This window comes from Colossoma macropomum, unplaced genomic scaffold, assembly GCF_904425465.1.
Source record: "Colossoma macropomum unplaced genomic scaffold, Colossoma_macropomum, whole genome shotgun sequence".
Lineage (NCBI taxonomy): Eukaryota > Metazoa > Chordata > Actinopteri > Characiformes > Serrasalmidae > Colossoma > Colossoma macropomum.
The window spans coordinates 859874-877510 of NW_023494784.1; the positions used below are offsets into that span (position 1 = coordinate 859874).

The 17637-nt window shown below is 38.5% G+C and overlaps 1 protein-coding gene across 1 annotated transcript; it reads left to right on the forward strand.

The window, feature by feature from the left end:
• Positions 1-44: 44 nt before the first annotated feature.
• On the forward strand, positions 45-15754 carry LOC118809251 (zinc finger protein 436-like). The gene is made up of 5 exons (XM_036572391.1): positions 45-153; positions 5753-6665; positions 10304-10351; positions 10519-10660; positions 13835-15754. Exons 2-5 carry the CDS (start codon positions 5762-5764, stop codon positions 14649-14651), a joined length of 1911 nt encoding a protein of 636 aa, XP_036428284.1. The 5' UTR covers positions 45-153; positions 5753-5761; the 3' UTR covers positions 14652-15754.
• The last annotated feature ends 1883 nt before the right edge of the window (positions 15755-17637 follow it).

The window sequence follows — 17637 nt, forward strand, 5'->3', positions numbered from 1 at the left end:
CGGGGCCTGCCCGAATACAGGTAGGATATGAAATAAATAAATGAGAAGGGCCAGTAAAGCGGAGAAGCAGGAGCTCCGCTCTGGTCAGCAGTCCACGCCTCCGCGCTGCTACAGTGTTGTTGGAGGAGCCGAACAGGAGCTGCTCTCATCGAGGTACAACTCAGTTTAACAGCTCTACATTGGCTTTTACTGCACCAGCTCACTAACGCTGGGTAACAGTAACTCTGAATGTGTTTAAGTCTAATTCTTATTTCAGTATTAAACCGGATTTTACTGAAGTTTTCCCGATTTGAGAAGCAGGTAGGTCTAATAAAAGCAATATTAACCCCCCTGAGGATCATTCGTGCTTGCTACGAGGCTAAAGTTGGCTGCTTGTTGGAATTTTCCCGTTCCACCTTAAATGGTGCAGCAGTTACATTCTGGCGCCTCAGGCGCCAGAATGTAACTGCTGCACCATTTAAGGTGGAACGGGAAAATTCCATCAAGAAGCTTGCGAACAACGACGAATGTAGCAAATTGTTCACTTTTAGATAAAGACAAACTCATCAAACACTATTAGATCACCAATAAGAGCCCGTGGATCTAAATTAGCTCGATATGATCGATATTTGTAGTCATTACTGTGTAAATAACCCGCTAAGGTTGACACTATAGGCTATAGGAAGCTGACGCTAACCGCGTTAGCATTGTACTAACATCGTATTTTCAGATGTGGTCCATATAAATATATAAACTTTGTTTGATTCTACACTAAATTCTGTGAGAATGTAGACTTTATTGGTACCGAACGGTGCGGTTTGTCGCCTCATATCACCTATGAAGCTAACTAGCTTTAGCAGTCAAGCTAACCAGCTAATATCCGAGTTAAATGCCCTGAAATCGCCAAAAAAACAGCATTAAGTCGTTAATCTCGGTTATTTTAAAGGTTGTAGGTGTTTCTCAAGCCGGATGAAGGCGATCTAGAACCGTAAATTCGGTTCCTGTGCTGGTCATTTGTTGTTTTTGTGTTTTTTAATGTGGAAAACGCCCTTAAACAGTCAGCTCTTCTGTATTAAACACTGAGGTTAAGTGTAAATGTGTGTTTGTGATTCATGACAGACAATAACAAACAAGCGAGTGGAGGTTTAAACCAGGGAACGTCATATAAACGTCTTTCCGATTTCTTTCGGGTTAATAAACCTCAGGATCAGAACTGGAACCCTGTTATTGTTCAGAGCAGCTCTACCTGTGCTAAACACCCGGAAGTAGGTCTTTACTGTCGATTTGAAATATTGATTAATATTAGTATTATTATGAATATTAATCCCAGAGCTCTGAATCTGATCTGATACCACGCTAATATTAAAATAAAGCAAAACATGCTCGAGCCGTGCGGTAGACTGTGTAACTTTGGCATATAATTATAAACAGTTTATTGTTAAGGTACAGATGTTCAGTTTTATTTGGTCTTTTAAAGCTGTGTTTAGGTCAAACATGGAGATTTGAAGATTGTAAGACTGTTAAACAGTAAATTCTTTCATTTGTGTTGCTGTTTGACATTTTTACAGACTGCAGATCCTGCAGAGTCGCTCCATTAGATCAGCGCCAAATGGCTATAATGGCACAATTCACAAATTTTTTTTATGTGAAGAAAAACTTGTCCTCTGTAGTTTTAATTAAATATCGCACTTACTAAAACAGATTTTCCCAACTTATTAAGCTGATTGATTCATTCACTTGTTTATCAATTGCCAAATAACCCTGACACGAATAATTTAATTAGATTCAAGCTTATTGTCATTACACCAGTTCAGAGTTGTACAGTATAATGAAATACTGTCCGGGTGCATATCAGTGCAGTGATTACAAAATAGATTAAAAAAGACAATGGTGCAAAGAGAAAATAGATTAAAAAAAGACAATGACCCAGTATAATCTAGTTTTGACAGGCTGGAACATTTCAGACTAAACTGGCCGCGATTCTCTCAGCTTAGACCTTCTAATGTCAGATTATTGACAGTTAAATGACTTTTGTTTGAACGTAGCAAAGATGTTCATTTAAATGCTTTACTCTGTCTTTTTTGTGTGATGATGTGGATGTTATGCTTGACGCACTCTGCTAAGAATGGAGAAGACAACAAATGATTAACGTTTAATAAAAGAAAGATGTCTACCAACAGCTGTCTATAACCACAGTCTACAGTCACTAAAACTGAAACATTCAAAATCAAGAATATCCTGTTTATACTGTTTAAATGTCTCAGAAGATGGAAATGTGGATAAAAAGGCAACTTAACTCATTAAACAGTGAAGTAACACGGTGCGTGTTCATAATTTACATTAAAAAGTCCATGAAATGAGTGTCGAGTATCTCATGACATACTGTACGCCTGTGTTTTATCAAAATCATCCATGTTTATTCATAAAAGATAAATTCTTTCTCGCTGGGAAAATGATGTTCACATATGGTTTGTTTCGAAATTCATATGTTCAAATAGGTAATTTGCTTAAAATGCCCAGTGATAAAACTAAAGCTACGCTGAAAAAAGTGCTTTAATTGAATCAAACGTGTACATCAGTTCCACATGAAGAAAATGCTACATCAGTACATTTTCTCCTTTCAGTTTACTCATTTTTGGTCAGAATGAAGTGACTGTAATATATGTTGTCCGTGTGGAGCTGATGCAGACGTTTGAATCAGGTAGAATCAGCGTTCTTTATTTTCAGGTGCTCACACAGGTGTGTAAAGTCAGCCTGCTGTGTTTGCCAGTGCTGTTTGTGCTCTTTGTTCTCTTTCACAGTCGATCATTAACGCTCACCAACGGCCTGAGGGTGTCTGACAGTCAGCTAGGAGTGTCAGAGCTCTAAGAGAGGGGGAGGGTAGTGAGGGTCCTTAGAGAGTCAGATGGGCTGGTGGTAGAAACTGTCCTGGAAACTGGTGCTCTTTTATTTCCTATTCCAATACACAGATAGACAGACACATAGATAGACAGACAGACAGATTGATAGATGGATAGATAGACAGACAGATAGATGTACTTTATTGATCCACAAGGCATTTTAGGCATAAAAGAACAAGATGTTTTTCAGAAACACCAGTTAATGTTCCTCACGTTTCTGCTGTTCATCTGCTCATAACCTCGTAACAGTAGCCGACAGCAGGGCAAAGCATTCACACTAAATCAGATCTTGATTTTTCTGCTAGTTTATAAGCACTTTATTAGTTAATCACAGAAACTAAACAAAGTTGATTGTTGTATATTTAAATCAGTCGCTCTGTCTAAAGCCGCTGAAGCTTTAAGTCACTTTTGCAGTGAAGACGGTAAATACTGTGTGAGGAAAAGCTGTTCCAGATATCAAAGTGAAGCTGCGCAGCTCACAGTCCAGCAGAGGTTCCAGAGTTCAGTGGGGTGTGGCGGGAGAACCGGTACTACAGAACTTTATGTCGTTCCTGAAATAAACACAATTATATTTACGAAAGTGTTTATCAATAAAAATGAAAATAACGTTTAAAATCATAACATTAAAAATAATTAGGACGATGTTTTTGTGTTTGTAATTATTATGAGGAGGCAGGAGAAACAGTTTAGAAATGATTACATTAATGACGTTTTATTGGCTGCAGTCCTGATTTAACTTAAATTCAAATAAAAGAAACAAATCTGAGCTGCGAAACCAGGAGTAACAGTCCCAGACGCCTGGTTACTATGGACACTGAGTCACACGTCGCAGGCATGCAGACCTCACAGCAGCTGAACTCCAGTGTGTCTGCAGTGCTGCATGAGCCTGTGTGAAGATCACTCCAGCTGTAGTCTTCTACTAATACATTCACCCACGATTCCATGTTCCTCCTCAGTCATTCAGTGGATTAGGACATTATCGGTCTGTTGAGAGATGACCCCACTGTGGGTTTGAATTGTTCATTTGTGTGATTCACCACACTTGAAGATGTGAGTGAAATCTAAATGAATGAATATAAGTGAAATCATCTTAAAAAAGGTTCTTCGAGGGTTTATAGTTTATAGTTTTTGGTGCTATATGGAACCATTTACAACAAATTCTCCATCAATCTGAAGAACGTTTTCACCATGCAAAGAACCATTTAGTCATGCAGAGGGGTTTTAAGTGTTCGTGGTTCCATACTGAACCATTCCCTTTACTAAAGAACCCTTGAAGAACCATCTTTTTAAAGAGTGTGACTTTTATGAAGTGCATCAAGTTGATCCTGGTGACCAAGTGGACAGAGTTTCTCCCGTTTTCTGTTTTTGTCTTCGGGCTTCTTAATCTTTTCTTCGTGATTCCTCTGATTGTCTCCATTCATCATGTTCTTGGCTTTACTCTTCCTTTTTTACCTTCAGCTCTTCCAAGCATAATGGTCTTCTCTAATGACCTGGTTCTTCTCATTCATTTTCTAATGATTTGGATCCTCTTATCTGGGCCTTCTGCCAACTTTTTTTTCCACAGTGGAAACAACCCAAAAATTTCATTCCATCCAGTGTGTATAGTCTTGATGCAAAAAAAAAAAGTCACGTCCAAATATAGACGCTAAAGGGACAGAAAGGCGAAATTAAACCTGTTCTGAGGTGTTTGGGTCTGTAGCCTGATAGGCTACCTTAACGTTAGCATAGCGATCAGCTCCAAACCCAAGCAGCACCACCCACCACAGTATTGAAAATTGGTGCTCTGTTGACACAATTTTAGATGATGGCAGTTTTTCTGGCTCTGATTTCCCCCCTTTTTTTGTTAGCGCCACCTATCAGTGAACTTTCACACCGACAATCAGTGCGTTTACATTCACGTAATATTCTGAAACCTGCAGAAAATCTGTTTGTTCAGTAACTGGTTCAGGGTGTTTTCATGCTTTTGAGTAATCAGATAATGGAGAAATTCCAGGTCTACATGAGTCAGACAGTAATCGAATTTCTACTTTACAACCAGCCAATAAACTCACAGAATAAGACGTGGCGTAAACGTAAAACTCAAACGTCATGCGTGCCTTTTTTTTAAACGTCGAGTCACTTCAGCAGAAAATATGAACAGACATCATCTAGAAAATGAAGAATATTTAAATTCTTAATTTTGTAGAGCGTGTATTCGTTTCGTGGGCGCTGAGTTAAGCGCTGCTCGCTGTTTCCAGGACGGTGCTTTGTTTTCACACATGCTCAAACAGAAAAACGAAAGAAATCAGAGTAAGAGTTTACAGCACTGAGAAACCCCATTACTGAGCTCAGATCAGCCTCTTTATCAGATTTACTAATCAGATTTATAGACCATAATCTGATCTAAGACATCAGAGTGTGCTGTTTACACGATCACTTAATAATCAGATCACTGCAGAAATCTGATAATGATCGGATTATTAAGTGCATATAAACACATTCAGTGAGCTTTCTAAGATATAAATTGGTGGAATGTGTTCATCCATTCTGTCAGGACGTCATAATTTAGAGATACTGTCATCATTTTTAAATTTCTTCATTTTTACACACCATGGTTTACTGTAATGCGGTCATACTGCCCAAACCTACCGTGCGTGACATCAGACGAGAGACATGGCAGCTTAATATATGGTTTACTGGTACACGTATATCAGACACAGCGGTGTTGCGAATGTGTAAATCCATGTCCTGATTGGCCAGCCCCCGAACGAGTTACCATGGAATACATTTTTTTCATGTTTCATGAAGTTTTTCACAACATGAAGCAAAATCCCTTACATTTTTTCGTTTCACATTTTGTGTATTAAACTGTTCTTCTTCTTTTTCTCTTTCAGGGGTGAACAATGTCTTCAAGCAAGTTTCAAGCAACTTCTCCGGCTCCTATTGTCCATTTTCCTACGGACTTTACGTTTACCTCCACAGACACGTCAGATGACTCGCTATCAATTAACGTGTCTGACTTTTTGCAAAGACAGATTCCACTTGAATATTTCAACCTTGCCTCCACGAGTAGCTCCTCTGTTCTTTTCCCTGACACATCTTACCGACCATTACAGAGGGAGAAGATTCACTTCTGCCTGGAGTGCGGGAAGAGCTTCGGAGATACCAGCAATCTCAAAACCCACCTGCGCATTCACACGGGAGAGAAACCGTACCAGTGCTCAGAGTGCGGGAAGAGCTTTAATCAAAAGAACCATCTGCTCAGACATCAGCTCGTTCACACAGGAGTGAAACTGTATTACTGCTTCGAGTGCGGCAAGAGCTTCACTCGGCAGACAACTCTGGAGCAACACCAGCACATTCACACTGGAGAGAAGCCGTTTCAGTGCTTAGACTGTGGAAAATGTTTTAATCAGCAGAGTAATCTGAGACTGCACCGGCGCATTCACACCGGAGAGAAGCCGTACGACTGTCCGCATTGTGGGAAGAGCTTCGCCCTGAGGAGTGCTCTGAAAAAACACCTGCCCATCCACACCGGAGAGAAGCCCTATCACTGCACAGAGTGCGGAAGGAGCTTCACTCTGAAGAGTCACCTCACGACTCATCAGCGCCTTCACACCGGAGAGAAACCGTACTTCTGCGGAGACTGTGGGAGGAGCTTCAGGCATTCGGGTACTTTAAAGGACCACAAGTGCATTAGAAGGGAGGAGGAGGAGGAGGTGGTTCTTGACCTGTCACTGCCAAAAAAACAGGATTTTCAGGAAAATCAGGATAGCTTAATAGTAGTCGTTCCTTGCCAAATCAAGTAGGACTTGGCAGGTTACGTTATATATTTACACAAAAAAATCGAGTGAAAAAGGTTATAGCAGTGCTAGTTTGTAGTTCTGAATGTTTAAAGTTTCCCCAGCAGTTTCCTAAAGACTAGTTTAACTGTTTAACAGAGCTGAGGTATTTATTGGGTATAAAAGCAGCACTAAGAATAATATTTTTAATTCAGTTGGTTCACAGGTTTATTTATGTCTTTGTGAAAGCATGAAATGTTTCATTTTTAATTAATTCACCTAAATTATCTTTATGTAGCATTCCTACATTTCTAGTAAACCTCAGACTTACATTGTTCTGGATGTGCTTAAAACGACTTCACAAGGCCCGAAATGTACTTCACGCGAGGACCAAATGCAGACAGGGTTTCGCATGTAGTTGCGTTCAAAAATGCACCATCTTGTGCCAAGATGGCTCATATAAACATAAAAAATATGATCCATTATGGAGAAGAGGTAAAGCAGCTCACCCTCTTCTACTGCCCACGTTCAGCTGTTGAAGCTGTCAGAATTACAGTAAATCCTCTCTGATTTGTCCTCTAGCGCCCCCTTCAGTACTGAGTGTTTTGACAACCACAATAACGTAAAAACACGTGGTGAGTTTGTACAGAAGGACAGAATGTGTCCGTGCGTTGGCGAGTGTTTGCAAGTGCTGTCATTTGCATTTGCACACGTGTGTTGAGTCTGTTTCTGGCCTAAAAGTCCATTTCAGAGGCCTTTTGACCAAATATCTTCTCTAAAGTTTTCTTCTCGTGTTTCTTGCTAAATAACTCTGACATTTCTAGAACGCTATATCACATTCATAATCTTCCTGAGTAATGTAACGGTTGCCTTTAAGCAAAGGGATTTTGCACATGTTTTTGGTTTGCTAATAGGTCTTGGTTTTAGCTGCAGGCCATGTTTATGCTTATGAGTCATTCTCTGTCGTCGTGGTGTTCATCTACGAAGTTGTGAAAATCACCTCTATATAGGAATAAATTACAGAAACCTGATGAATATGCATCGTTTGTTCTATTCCTAAATTAATCAACAAAAAATATTAATATTTTTGGAATTTTTATTTGTTATTTTAAGTCATGTTGTAGTTTTCATGTTTTTGACTTTATAGATGCTAAAGTATACATTTTATGTAAAACAATAGTTTATTTGTGTTTGATTAAATCTTAAAAATGTATTACAATTTGTGACTTCTCACCTGTAACTGTAAAATTGAAATATAATCTGTATTTTGGTCCATTATTTATGTCTTTTTTATTTAATGCATGGTTAATGAGATCTCCCTTTAATATTTGACAAAACTAACTAAAAATACTGACAGTTTTAAGTGTGATAAAACGTCAGTAGTGTTACTCAAATAAAATAGAACAAGTGCAATATCTCAGTTTCTAAATACCACGGGACTTATTTAACTCAATATACAGCAAAAGCTATTACCCTTCATTTATTTCATTTCCAGTCAAAAAGGCCATTAATACATAGCATTATTTGCTCATTTTTCAGGAAAGCAGAAAATTATCCAGAAGCTTCAGTTACTATATCAGCTGTGTGAGTCAGTGTGTCACTCTTCATTCCAGCTTCCACTCTTTTCAGGAGACTCACTTTCAGCTCCTCAAAGAATCTGCAGACACACCTCCAAAGTTCAGTCTTAGAAGCTGGTGGATCATTTTCTGAAGTAATCAAACACATTCAGTGGTGTTGAGGTCTGGACTCTGGGGTGGTCAGTCCATCGTTCAGCTTCTTTGTTTGATGTGTCCGTCTCCTTTTCTCAGTGAGGTTCTTCTTGATCAGCTACACATCCTTTCAGACCCACAGCGCTGAGTCGTCTTCTCACAGTGGAAGGATGGACAGAAACACCTGTGGATGTTTTCAGATCTGAAGCAGCTTGATTTTCTCCTCTCTCTCAGAGATGAAAGCTTTAAGTGCTGTTTATCTGATGGGGGCAGTTTGGTGTCGACCAGGCACTGCGGGTAGTTGTTAGGAGCCCCATTTTCTATGTAGCCTTTAATCTTCTCCTCCTCTAATCTTCTCACAGATGTCTCCTGAAAAGCACTAACTTGTACTTAAAGGCTGTTTTGACTGGAAATGAAATAAATAAAGAGGGTCTCTGGGTTTTGTTCAGTACTGTAGCAGCAGGCTATTTTAGAAAAGTTTAAACCTTTAACTTTGTCAGTGGTGTTATGGCTTTACTACAACACTAGGTCAGTCACACGAGTGAATAAAACTGATGTTTAAAATACAAATCTGTGTTTTGCTGTAACATATTGTACTTTGACTTATCTGAGTTCTGTAAGTGCTGCTGAAAGGCAGGGATCGTTCGTTGATGGTGCAGCATTGGTGTTACTTTTATGTTTTCACTGAAAAAAAAAATCTGCTGGAAAATGAATTGTTTTAATATTTAATATCTTTGTGAAATGTTCTTTCTGTGACGTTATTGATGTTTAGGTAGAATGAACAGTTATTTTAAACCAATTTAAGCCCACCAGTAACTTAAGTTGCCACAGTGATTTCTTTTAAAAACACAAAATAAAGTGTTATACAGATTTTAGAAGACTGTACAATGAGTTTTATATGCATACAGTTTACTTCACCTCTGTCTTGTGATAAAGCTGGTAAATATTGGACTCATGAGGAAATTCTCTCAAATAAAAGTTAATATATATATATATTTGTGTGTTTACTGTACTTTTTTAACTGACATTTATAATTATTAAAGTATGTCTTTTATTGTGTTGGTACAGTCAGATATTCACGAACCCTGTGATTGTCCTAAACATGCTCATATCCTGAAAAGGGTGCATTTTGAAGCTGTTCCAGTTGCAGTTTTGCATATTTTAATACTTCTGTCGCTGCTTCTTGCATATTTTTATATCTATGCCTTTATAACTTAGTAATTGCATTTAGCATGTTATAGCAGGTTTGGCTTTCAGTGGAAGAGACTTTAATGTTTAATAGTATATGAATGTTAATAATGTAACTTGCTTTCATATGGTTGTTTCTAAACATAAATATTAGACATTAAGAATTTTTTCAGTGATGAGATACAGAGCCACTCAATGCGATTGCGTTTTTCATTAATTGTAATCTAAATTCTTGAAGTATTAACAGTGAAATTTCTGATTATGTGCAAAGACTTCTCAGCTGCCAGTGTAGGAACCTCTTCAGGTTGCTGTAATAAGATCCCCTTTTTGTGAGTTTTTAAAGAATATGTGTTGAATATAACTGAATACATTTCACATTTGAATTACATGTCAACATTAATCAATCAGATTGAATAAACTGGATTTCCTGACTTCAGATATTCATGTAAAATAAAATGCAGTATATAATTCAGGTTTTCTATTTCAGTGTTTAAATCCGTGTTTATGAAACAGGCTCATGTTGATCAAAGACGGGTAGAGGTTTAATTTGGGGGTGTTGAACTGTCTGCAGTACTGCTCGAGCTCTTCTGTGTTCTTTGGTTGCTATGGTGATGTCAACAACTTCTCGACTGCCCAATTGACGAGCTGCACGTGAGAACTGCTCGCCAGTCGTAGTACAGGAGGCGGGATTTGTCTGAATACAGGTGGGATTAAAAACTCCAGCAGGCTCTGTGATGACGTGGTTCCAATGTGGTTCCCCCTGCAGTCCAGGTGGGGGCGCTGATTGTATCAGTGTGGTTCCCCTGTCGTCCAGGTGGGGGCGCTAATTGTATTAGTGTGGTTCCCCTGCAGTCCAGGAGGGGGCGCTAATTGTATCGGTGTGGTCCCCCTGCAGTCCAGGTGAGGGCGCTAATTGTATCAGTGTGATTCCCCTGCAGTCCAGGTGGGGGCGCTAATTGTATCAGTGTGGTCCCTCTGCAGTCCAGGTGGGGGCGCTAATTGTATCAGTGAGCTTCTCCAACCCCAGTAAAGCGGAGAAGCAGGACCGCTCTGGTCAGCAGTCCACGCCTCCGCGCTGCTACAGTGTTGTTGGAGGAGCCGAACAGGAGCTGCTCTCATCGAGGTACAACTCAGTTTAACAGCTCACTAACGCTGGGAGAGAGGTTCACTTTCTGAACAGCAGGGTGAAAATATGGAGACCAGCTCAGGAGCAGCTTTAATCCAGACTTCACTGAACAGGAGGACTTACTGATACATTATCTTACAGATACATTATCAGAGCTTAAAAAGTGAATGATTTCCATTCTAAATGCTCAAAAGCTGTATTGTGTTGTGGTATCTGTGGGACTCTGGAGAGCTAAGGTGTTTGAGTTGATCTGCTGTGTCTCTTTCTGGGGTTTAACGGTATAAAGTTTGTGTCATTACATGTTATTCCACTATCAGTCACTATCATTACATGTTATTCCACTATCTGTCACTATCATTACATGTTATTCCACTATCAGTCACTATCATTACATGTTATTCCACTATCAGTCACTATCATTACATGTTATTCCACTATCTGTCACTATCATTACATGTTATTCCACTATCAGTCACTATCATTACATGTTATTCCACTATCAGTTTTGAAATTGGGAGCAGATATTATAGATACGAAACCAATGTATATATTTGAGTTCATGCTGTGTTCTACTGTATGTGAAGGTATAAAAAGTGATCAAAATTCTGATGCATATACTGATATGATATAATGCGTATATGAACTGCAGTGATGTGCGAGAATGAGGGATGCACAGTATAATCGGTATCATGATGGTATCGGTAGATTTGCTTCATAAGTTAATCTTCTCTTGACAGATGTTTCAGTTTGTTATTTCAGGCTGATATGATGTGTGTATTTAACTCCAGAGGAACAAAGTGTTTAGGTGACGCTGTGTTGCTGCACTGAAACATCTGTATGTTATTAATTTTACTGCATTTATAACTCTACACTATAAATATTGGATACGCCATTGACTCAATTCTTATATCGTTCCATCCCTTTCCCTGCAGATGTTGTATCAGCTGGTTCTAGAGCTACTTTCTGAGACCTGCTAATGTTCGGGTGGGAGTTGTTGATCAATGGCTGATAGATTAAGAGGTGACCGAAGTCACAGCAGCACTTCTCTATGGTGGGTCATTGGGGGATTTTAGGAGAGGAAGGGTAGCGGTTGGGAATGGTTTAAGAGTTTGATGGCCTGCTAAACTGTTCTGCAAGCTGGAGGTCCTTGATTTCTCATTCACTCTCCAGACAGATAGATGGATGTAGCTCCACAAAAGTCAGTGACCGCCCTCATTTATTTAATTGCCAGTCAGTAGCCTTTAAGTACAAGTTCTCCATTTTCAGGACATATTTTTGAGGAGAGTAGATACAAGATCTAACTTGGAAAAAAGCTAGAGAGAAAATGTGTCTCCTAACAACCACCTGGAAGACCTGGTAGACACCAAAACTACCCCCATCAGATAAACAGCACTTAAAGCTTTCATCTCTGAGAGAGAGGAGAAAATCAAGCTGCTTCAGATCTGAAAACATCCACAGGTGTTTCTGTCCATCCTTCCACTGTGAGAACACTGGAACTGGACGGCTTTGTCTAATAAAGGAAGTAGCAGAAGTAACCCACACACCTGGTCAGGAGGCTGAACATTCTGAGTTCAATGGACGCTAAAAATGTATTCACAGGCCAAAACCTGTCAAGCAGTCTTAGAGAATGGAGCACTAGCAGTAATTCTTCAGTAGTCTCCCAGTGGTCATCTATTAATGCCAGCCTTCTAAACGTCGTTCAGGCAAACGTGCAAGTTCATCAGCAGCTGAGCTCCAGCGTTCCTGTAGTATGCATGAGCTTGTGTGAAGATCCCTGCAGCTTTATCTGCTTCTGTTTGAGAGTGTTTGAGGTTCTGGTGCTGCACTATTGTGTACACTAATTTGTTTATTCATGCTGGTTGGTGTAAATCTGATGTTAATTTTTGATTGGATTATGTAAGCAAAAAACAGATCAATTACAAGCCCATTTTTCTGTTACAGATACAATGTAACTGGCACTGTCATGCATGAAAGTGATTGGCTTGTGAGCTAGCCACCATGTTTCTGTGGAGGTTTTTAAATATGCCATGGTGTTTTCTGAAAAATCATTCTTGGGATAGTTTTACAAATCTTCTTTTCACATGATTTTCACCTAATACTCTGCAGTCAATATCGTTTAGTTCTCTGTAGAAACAAAGGCATCAAAATCAGGCAACAGAATCAGTTTGCAGATGTAGAGTAGTATGTAGACTACTTGTCTAAATAGCCATTTACACCCAGATAATGGCTATGGTGTGATGTAGCATAAAAATGACACCCAAAGTTATGAAGGGAGAACAGTGAGGTAGAGGTCTGCACAGGCCTATTACTAACGCCCACCACCACCCGATTCAACCACTTATCACATCCGCCTGTGTCCCGAAATTTTAGTGTCATTCTTGCCCACTCCCACTCGTAAGACCTAGCAACATTTTTGGCTTGGCTTCACTACTAACATATTTATCTGTGTCAGCATTATATTATTAGTTAATTATTCTATTAGATATTCTATTAGAAGTCAGCTGACATTAAATTACAGCCAAAACAGAGACTGAGGCTGCAGCGCAGGTGAAAAAGCCAAAAGATTTGTCATGGAAATAAATCAGTTACATTTTGTGCACAAGTTGCTTAGTGGACGTCATGTAGCTTTGTGTTTTGCTGCTTTTACAAGCAGCCAATTATTGTCCAACCCCGCCCCACTTAGCCTGACATAATACGGGGGGTATTATTATTATTACATGAAACTGTAACCCTGTGGCTGTTTACTCGCAATGTGCGCGGTGCCTCAAAATTAATCCCACCTGTAAATTAAATAGATGATCACCCGCAGATGAACCCACCTTGTGAAGACCCCTACAGTGAGGGCCCTAAAAAAGAGCTTTGTGGGACACCAGAGGAGAGACGGTGCTCACTCTGTATTGTGATGTTTCCGAAAGCTAGAGTCAAGTAAATTATGCTTATAACCATGTTATAAAGACTTTTATTGAATGAAGAGTGCCATGGTTTTACACTTTTTTCTATAGATTTTGAAGCCTTGGCCATAGAGCACCTTTAATACTAAATGGTTATTTCCCTACTAGCAGCATTCTGTTTTAGTTTGAGGTGACTTGCAAACTCTTCTGGGACATTAGGCACAACCCACAACTTTGTTTTTGTTCCATTTGAGATATTTTTCTTCTTTTTCTCTTCCAGCAATGAAGGACATCCTGAAGCAAGTCCTCTCCTTCTCCTGGTGTCCACTGTCCTACATGCTTTAAATGTACTTTCACAAACGCATCAGGAGATTGCATCACAGGAAATATGTTATGTTTTTGAAATCATGAACATGGCCTCCACAAGTAACTCCAGTGCTCTTTACACCGTCACATCTTACAAGCGATTGCAGAAAAATACAGGCAGAGAGAAAACTCACTACTGCCTAGAGTGCGGAAAAGGTTTTAGAGACAGTAATAATCTCCAAACGCACCAGCGCATTCACACCGGGGAGAAACCGTACCAGTGCTCAGAGTGTGGAAACAGCTTCACTCAGCAGAATCATCTCCAAAGACATCAGCGTATCCACACAGGAGAGAAACCGTATCAGTGCCTGCAGTGTGGGAAGAGTTTCACTCGACAGAATACTCTCGAACTTCACCAGCACGTTCACACCGGACTAAAACCGTTTCACTGCTCAGACTGCGGCAAGAGTTTTAGCCAGAGAAGTAATCTGAGGCTTCACCGCCGCATTCACACCGGGGAGAAGCCATATTACTGCTCGGACTGCGGGAAGAGCTTCTCTCTAAACAGTTCTCTCAGAGCACACCTACAGATTCACACCGGAGAGAAACCCCATCACTGCTCAGAGTGCGGGAAGACATTTTCCCTGAAGTGCTACCTCAGAACTCACCAGCGCGTTCACACCGGAGAGAAACCGTATTTCTGCTCACTGTGTGGAAACAGCTTCAGACACTCAAACACTCTAAAGGAGCACAAGTGCATTAAGAAGGTGGAGGAAAGTTATGATCTATGAAACTGTCAAATCCATCAGGATACAGAGGTTAATATGGGTCGGCCAGCTCGCATAGGGCCTGTCCAGACACGTCAGGTATTTCTATGGAAAATTAACGTGAAAAACTTTCAAATTGTAAAACTTTGCTCCAGTTAGTTTTTGGATTTTTTCTAAAATTGCACCCTAAATATTGAGATTACTGCTTACAGAATGACTGAACACAGCTGACACTTTGTGTAAATATAACAATAATGTGGGGTCATTCCAGACCAACTTACCAAGGGCCATACAACATGTCAAAGTTGGGCTCCAATTAGGTTTTTAGTTGTGAAGTTGACCTCAACAGAATCTAAATTCTATCTTAAATATTGAGCTGACCTGTTTGCAGAGTGACTGAACTGAACTGAAATAATAAATGGTTATAAATACAGCACTGACAGAAATATCCCTCTTTAAGGCAATGGATTTTATAATAACACATTCCTTTAACACAAACCACATTAATAATAATAATAAATGACCATCATCCATTAAAGTTCATTTATCAGAAGATTTATGTTTTGTTTTTCAGATTGTGCAGCATTTTGTCTTCGAAAATTATTTTTCAGTTGCTTTTTACAAAATGCAGATTTTGTCATTGAATGTATGAGTTATTAATTTTTGTAGGCAGTATTTGAAGCCACAGAGTTCAAAATCCATTTTGTAGGACATTATTTTTCTCCAGAAGGGATTGATTCTATTTCATTTAAATTTTTTCTGGAATTATGTCTGATTAACACCTTAATAATTAATCAATTAATTCAATTAAATTAATCAAGATACAATTTAGAACATGGTGGGACTAACTTTATAAAATTCATAACTAAACAGTATTTTGAGTACAGCTTTGAAATTTGGTATAGTTGCATGAATTAAATTGGTTTTTTTTTGTTTGTTTGTTTGTTCATTTTTTGTTTTTGTTTGTTTGATTTTGGATGGAATTCGATGATGTGACCGGACAGGCACTACATGAGCATTTAACAAAATCTAGTTTTATGTAGTATTGCTACATTTAATGCAAAACACTTATTTATTCATTTCTGCATGTGTTCAAAATGGCTTCACAAATAAATATATTTGAGGCATTTTTGACCAAATATTTTCTCTTTTTACTTTTTCATGTGTGTTACTGAAGAATCCTTAAATTTTTGAAGGTTTTAATTGCGTTTATAACAGTTTAAATTAATATAATTACTGCCTTTAAGCTAAGAGATTACATGTTTTTAGATTGTTAAGCTTTTTAACTCATTGCAAGAAACATTTTTAAGTTTAGGAGTTATTCCACTGCTGCTGTTGCTGCTCCAACTTTAAAGCTCACAATGACAATAAACCACAGAAAGTTTTATATATATATATATATATATATATATATATATATATATATATATATATATATATATAAATATATATATATATATATATACATATACTTTTTTGGTTGCTTTCTGCATTTTATTTATTTATTTGGCTTGACTTATTTTTAATTATGTTAATGAAAAACAGGTCCCGGCGGTGATGTCACAGGTGGTGAAATAGAGGTTTTGTATAAAACAATAATTTAGATTTTTTGTTGCAGTTTGGCCAGCATTCGCATAATTCTCAGAATATTTATTAAACTCAGATTATGAGCACAGAAGTGTGCATTCGGAGCATTCTCGCCACCAGCCTGCTAAATAGTGCTACTGATTACAGGAACCGCTTATGATATCACTGAGGTGAGTCATGAGTACCAGCAAGACCCATCATCAACCATCTCCAAAGACAGTTCAATAATAATAGCATTATTTATATATAAACATACTGTTTTTTATTTTTATTTATTTTGGCTTTTTGGTTTGCTTTGATTCATAGTGGAGATGGTTGATGTTGAATCTTGTTAATCTGTTTCATTTGTGAAATTAATAAATATTGCATTTTAATGCTGTCTGAACCTTTTCTGTTCTTTAAGCCTCTTTTTTCAAGAAGTCACTGAGATGTTTTTGATAAAACTGATATTAATGTAGAATTTTATTACACTTTAGATTATTACATGATTGAAAAAATATTACAGTATTGAGATCCACAAACACAAAAACGTAATAATGTAAATACAATACGTGAGCATGTTCAGCAAAATAATAAATACATCAAAATAATTATTTCCTTTATAAATGTTGCACGTGTTGCAACATATCTTTAACATTTCAGTATTTCACGCCAAACACTGATTAGCTGATCTCCTTTTTGTAAGTTGAGAATGAAGAAACATTCCTGAAGATAAATGTAAATCATTCAGTCTCGTTTGTTTCTTAGTTTGATATGTATGTGGTGTAAAAAGTGCAGTACAGTGTTCAGTGTTTAACTGGGTGTTTATGAAACAGACTCTTATTCTAATTGATTAAAAGAAAGATGAGTTCAATTTTGGGGTGGGAACTGTTTTAGATGCTGCTGCTATGGCGATGTGAATGACCTCTCAACTGTCCAGTAAACAGACTGCTCTTATGCACTCCTAGCCATTCGTACCTCAGGAGGCAGGTTTTTTGGTGCGATAAGTGACAGTAGTAACCCTGAAAAGGCTGAATTAGATGTGGTAATACCAAAAAAGAAAAGTTCAAGATGAAGAACGTGTGATTATCCACCTGACAGGCTGAGTGGGGGAGAAGTTAAACTGGCGGCTCTACTGTAACATCATAAATTGGCGTGTTGGAGAGCTGCCAACAGAAATGAAATAAGGTATTAACAGTCTGAGACAAGCCACAAGTTGATATGGGATTTCTGAGAGAGGTCTGACTTAAACCATGAGTACATAGAAATATCAGAGTTTAAGATTCTATTTGCATGAACCACATTTATTTTGATAGAAGAGGAAACTCTTCTGGGTGGAAATCTAGTGAAGCAACAGATCTGGGGCTTCATTAAAATCATCACCCACCACCAACTGTCTGATGGTCATTCAGCAGAAAACAACAAGACAACGCAACTTCCTATT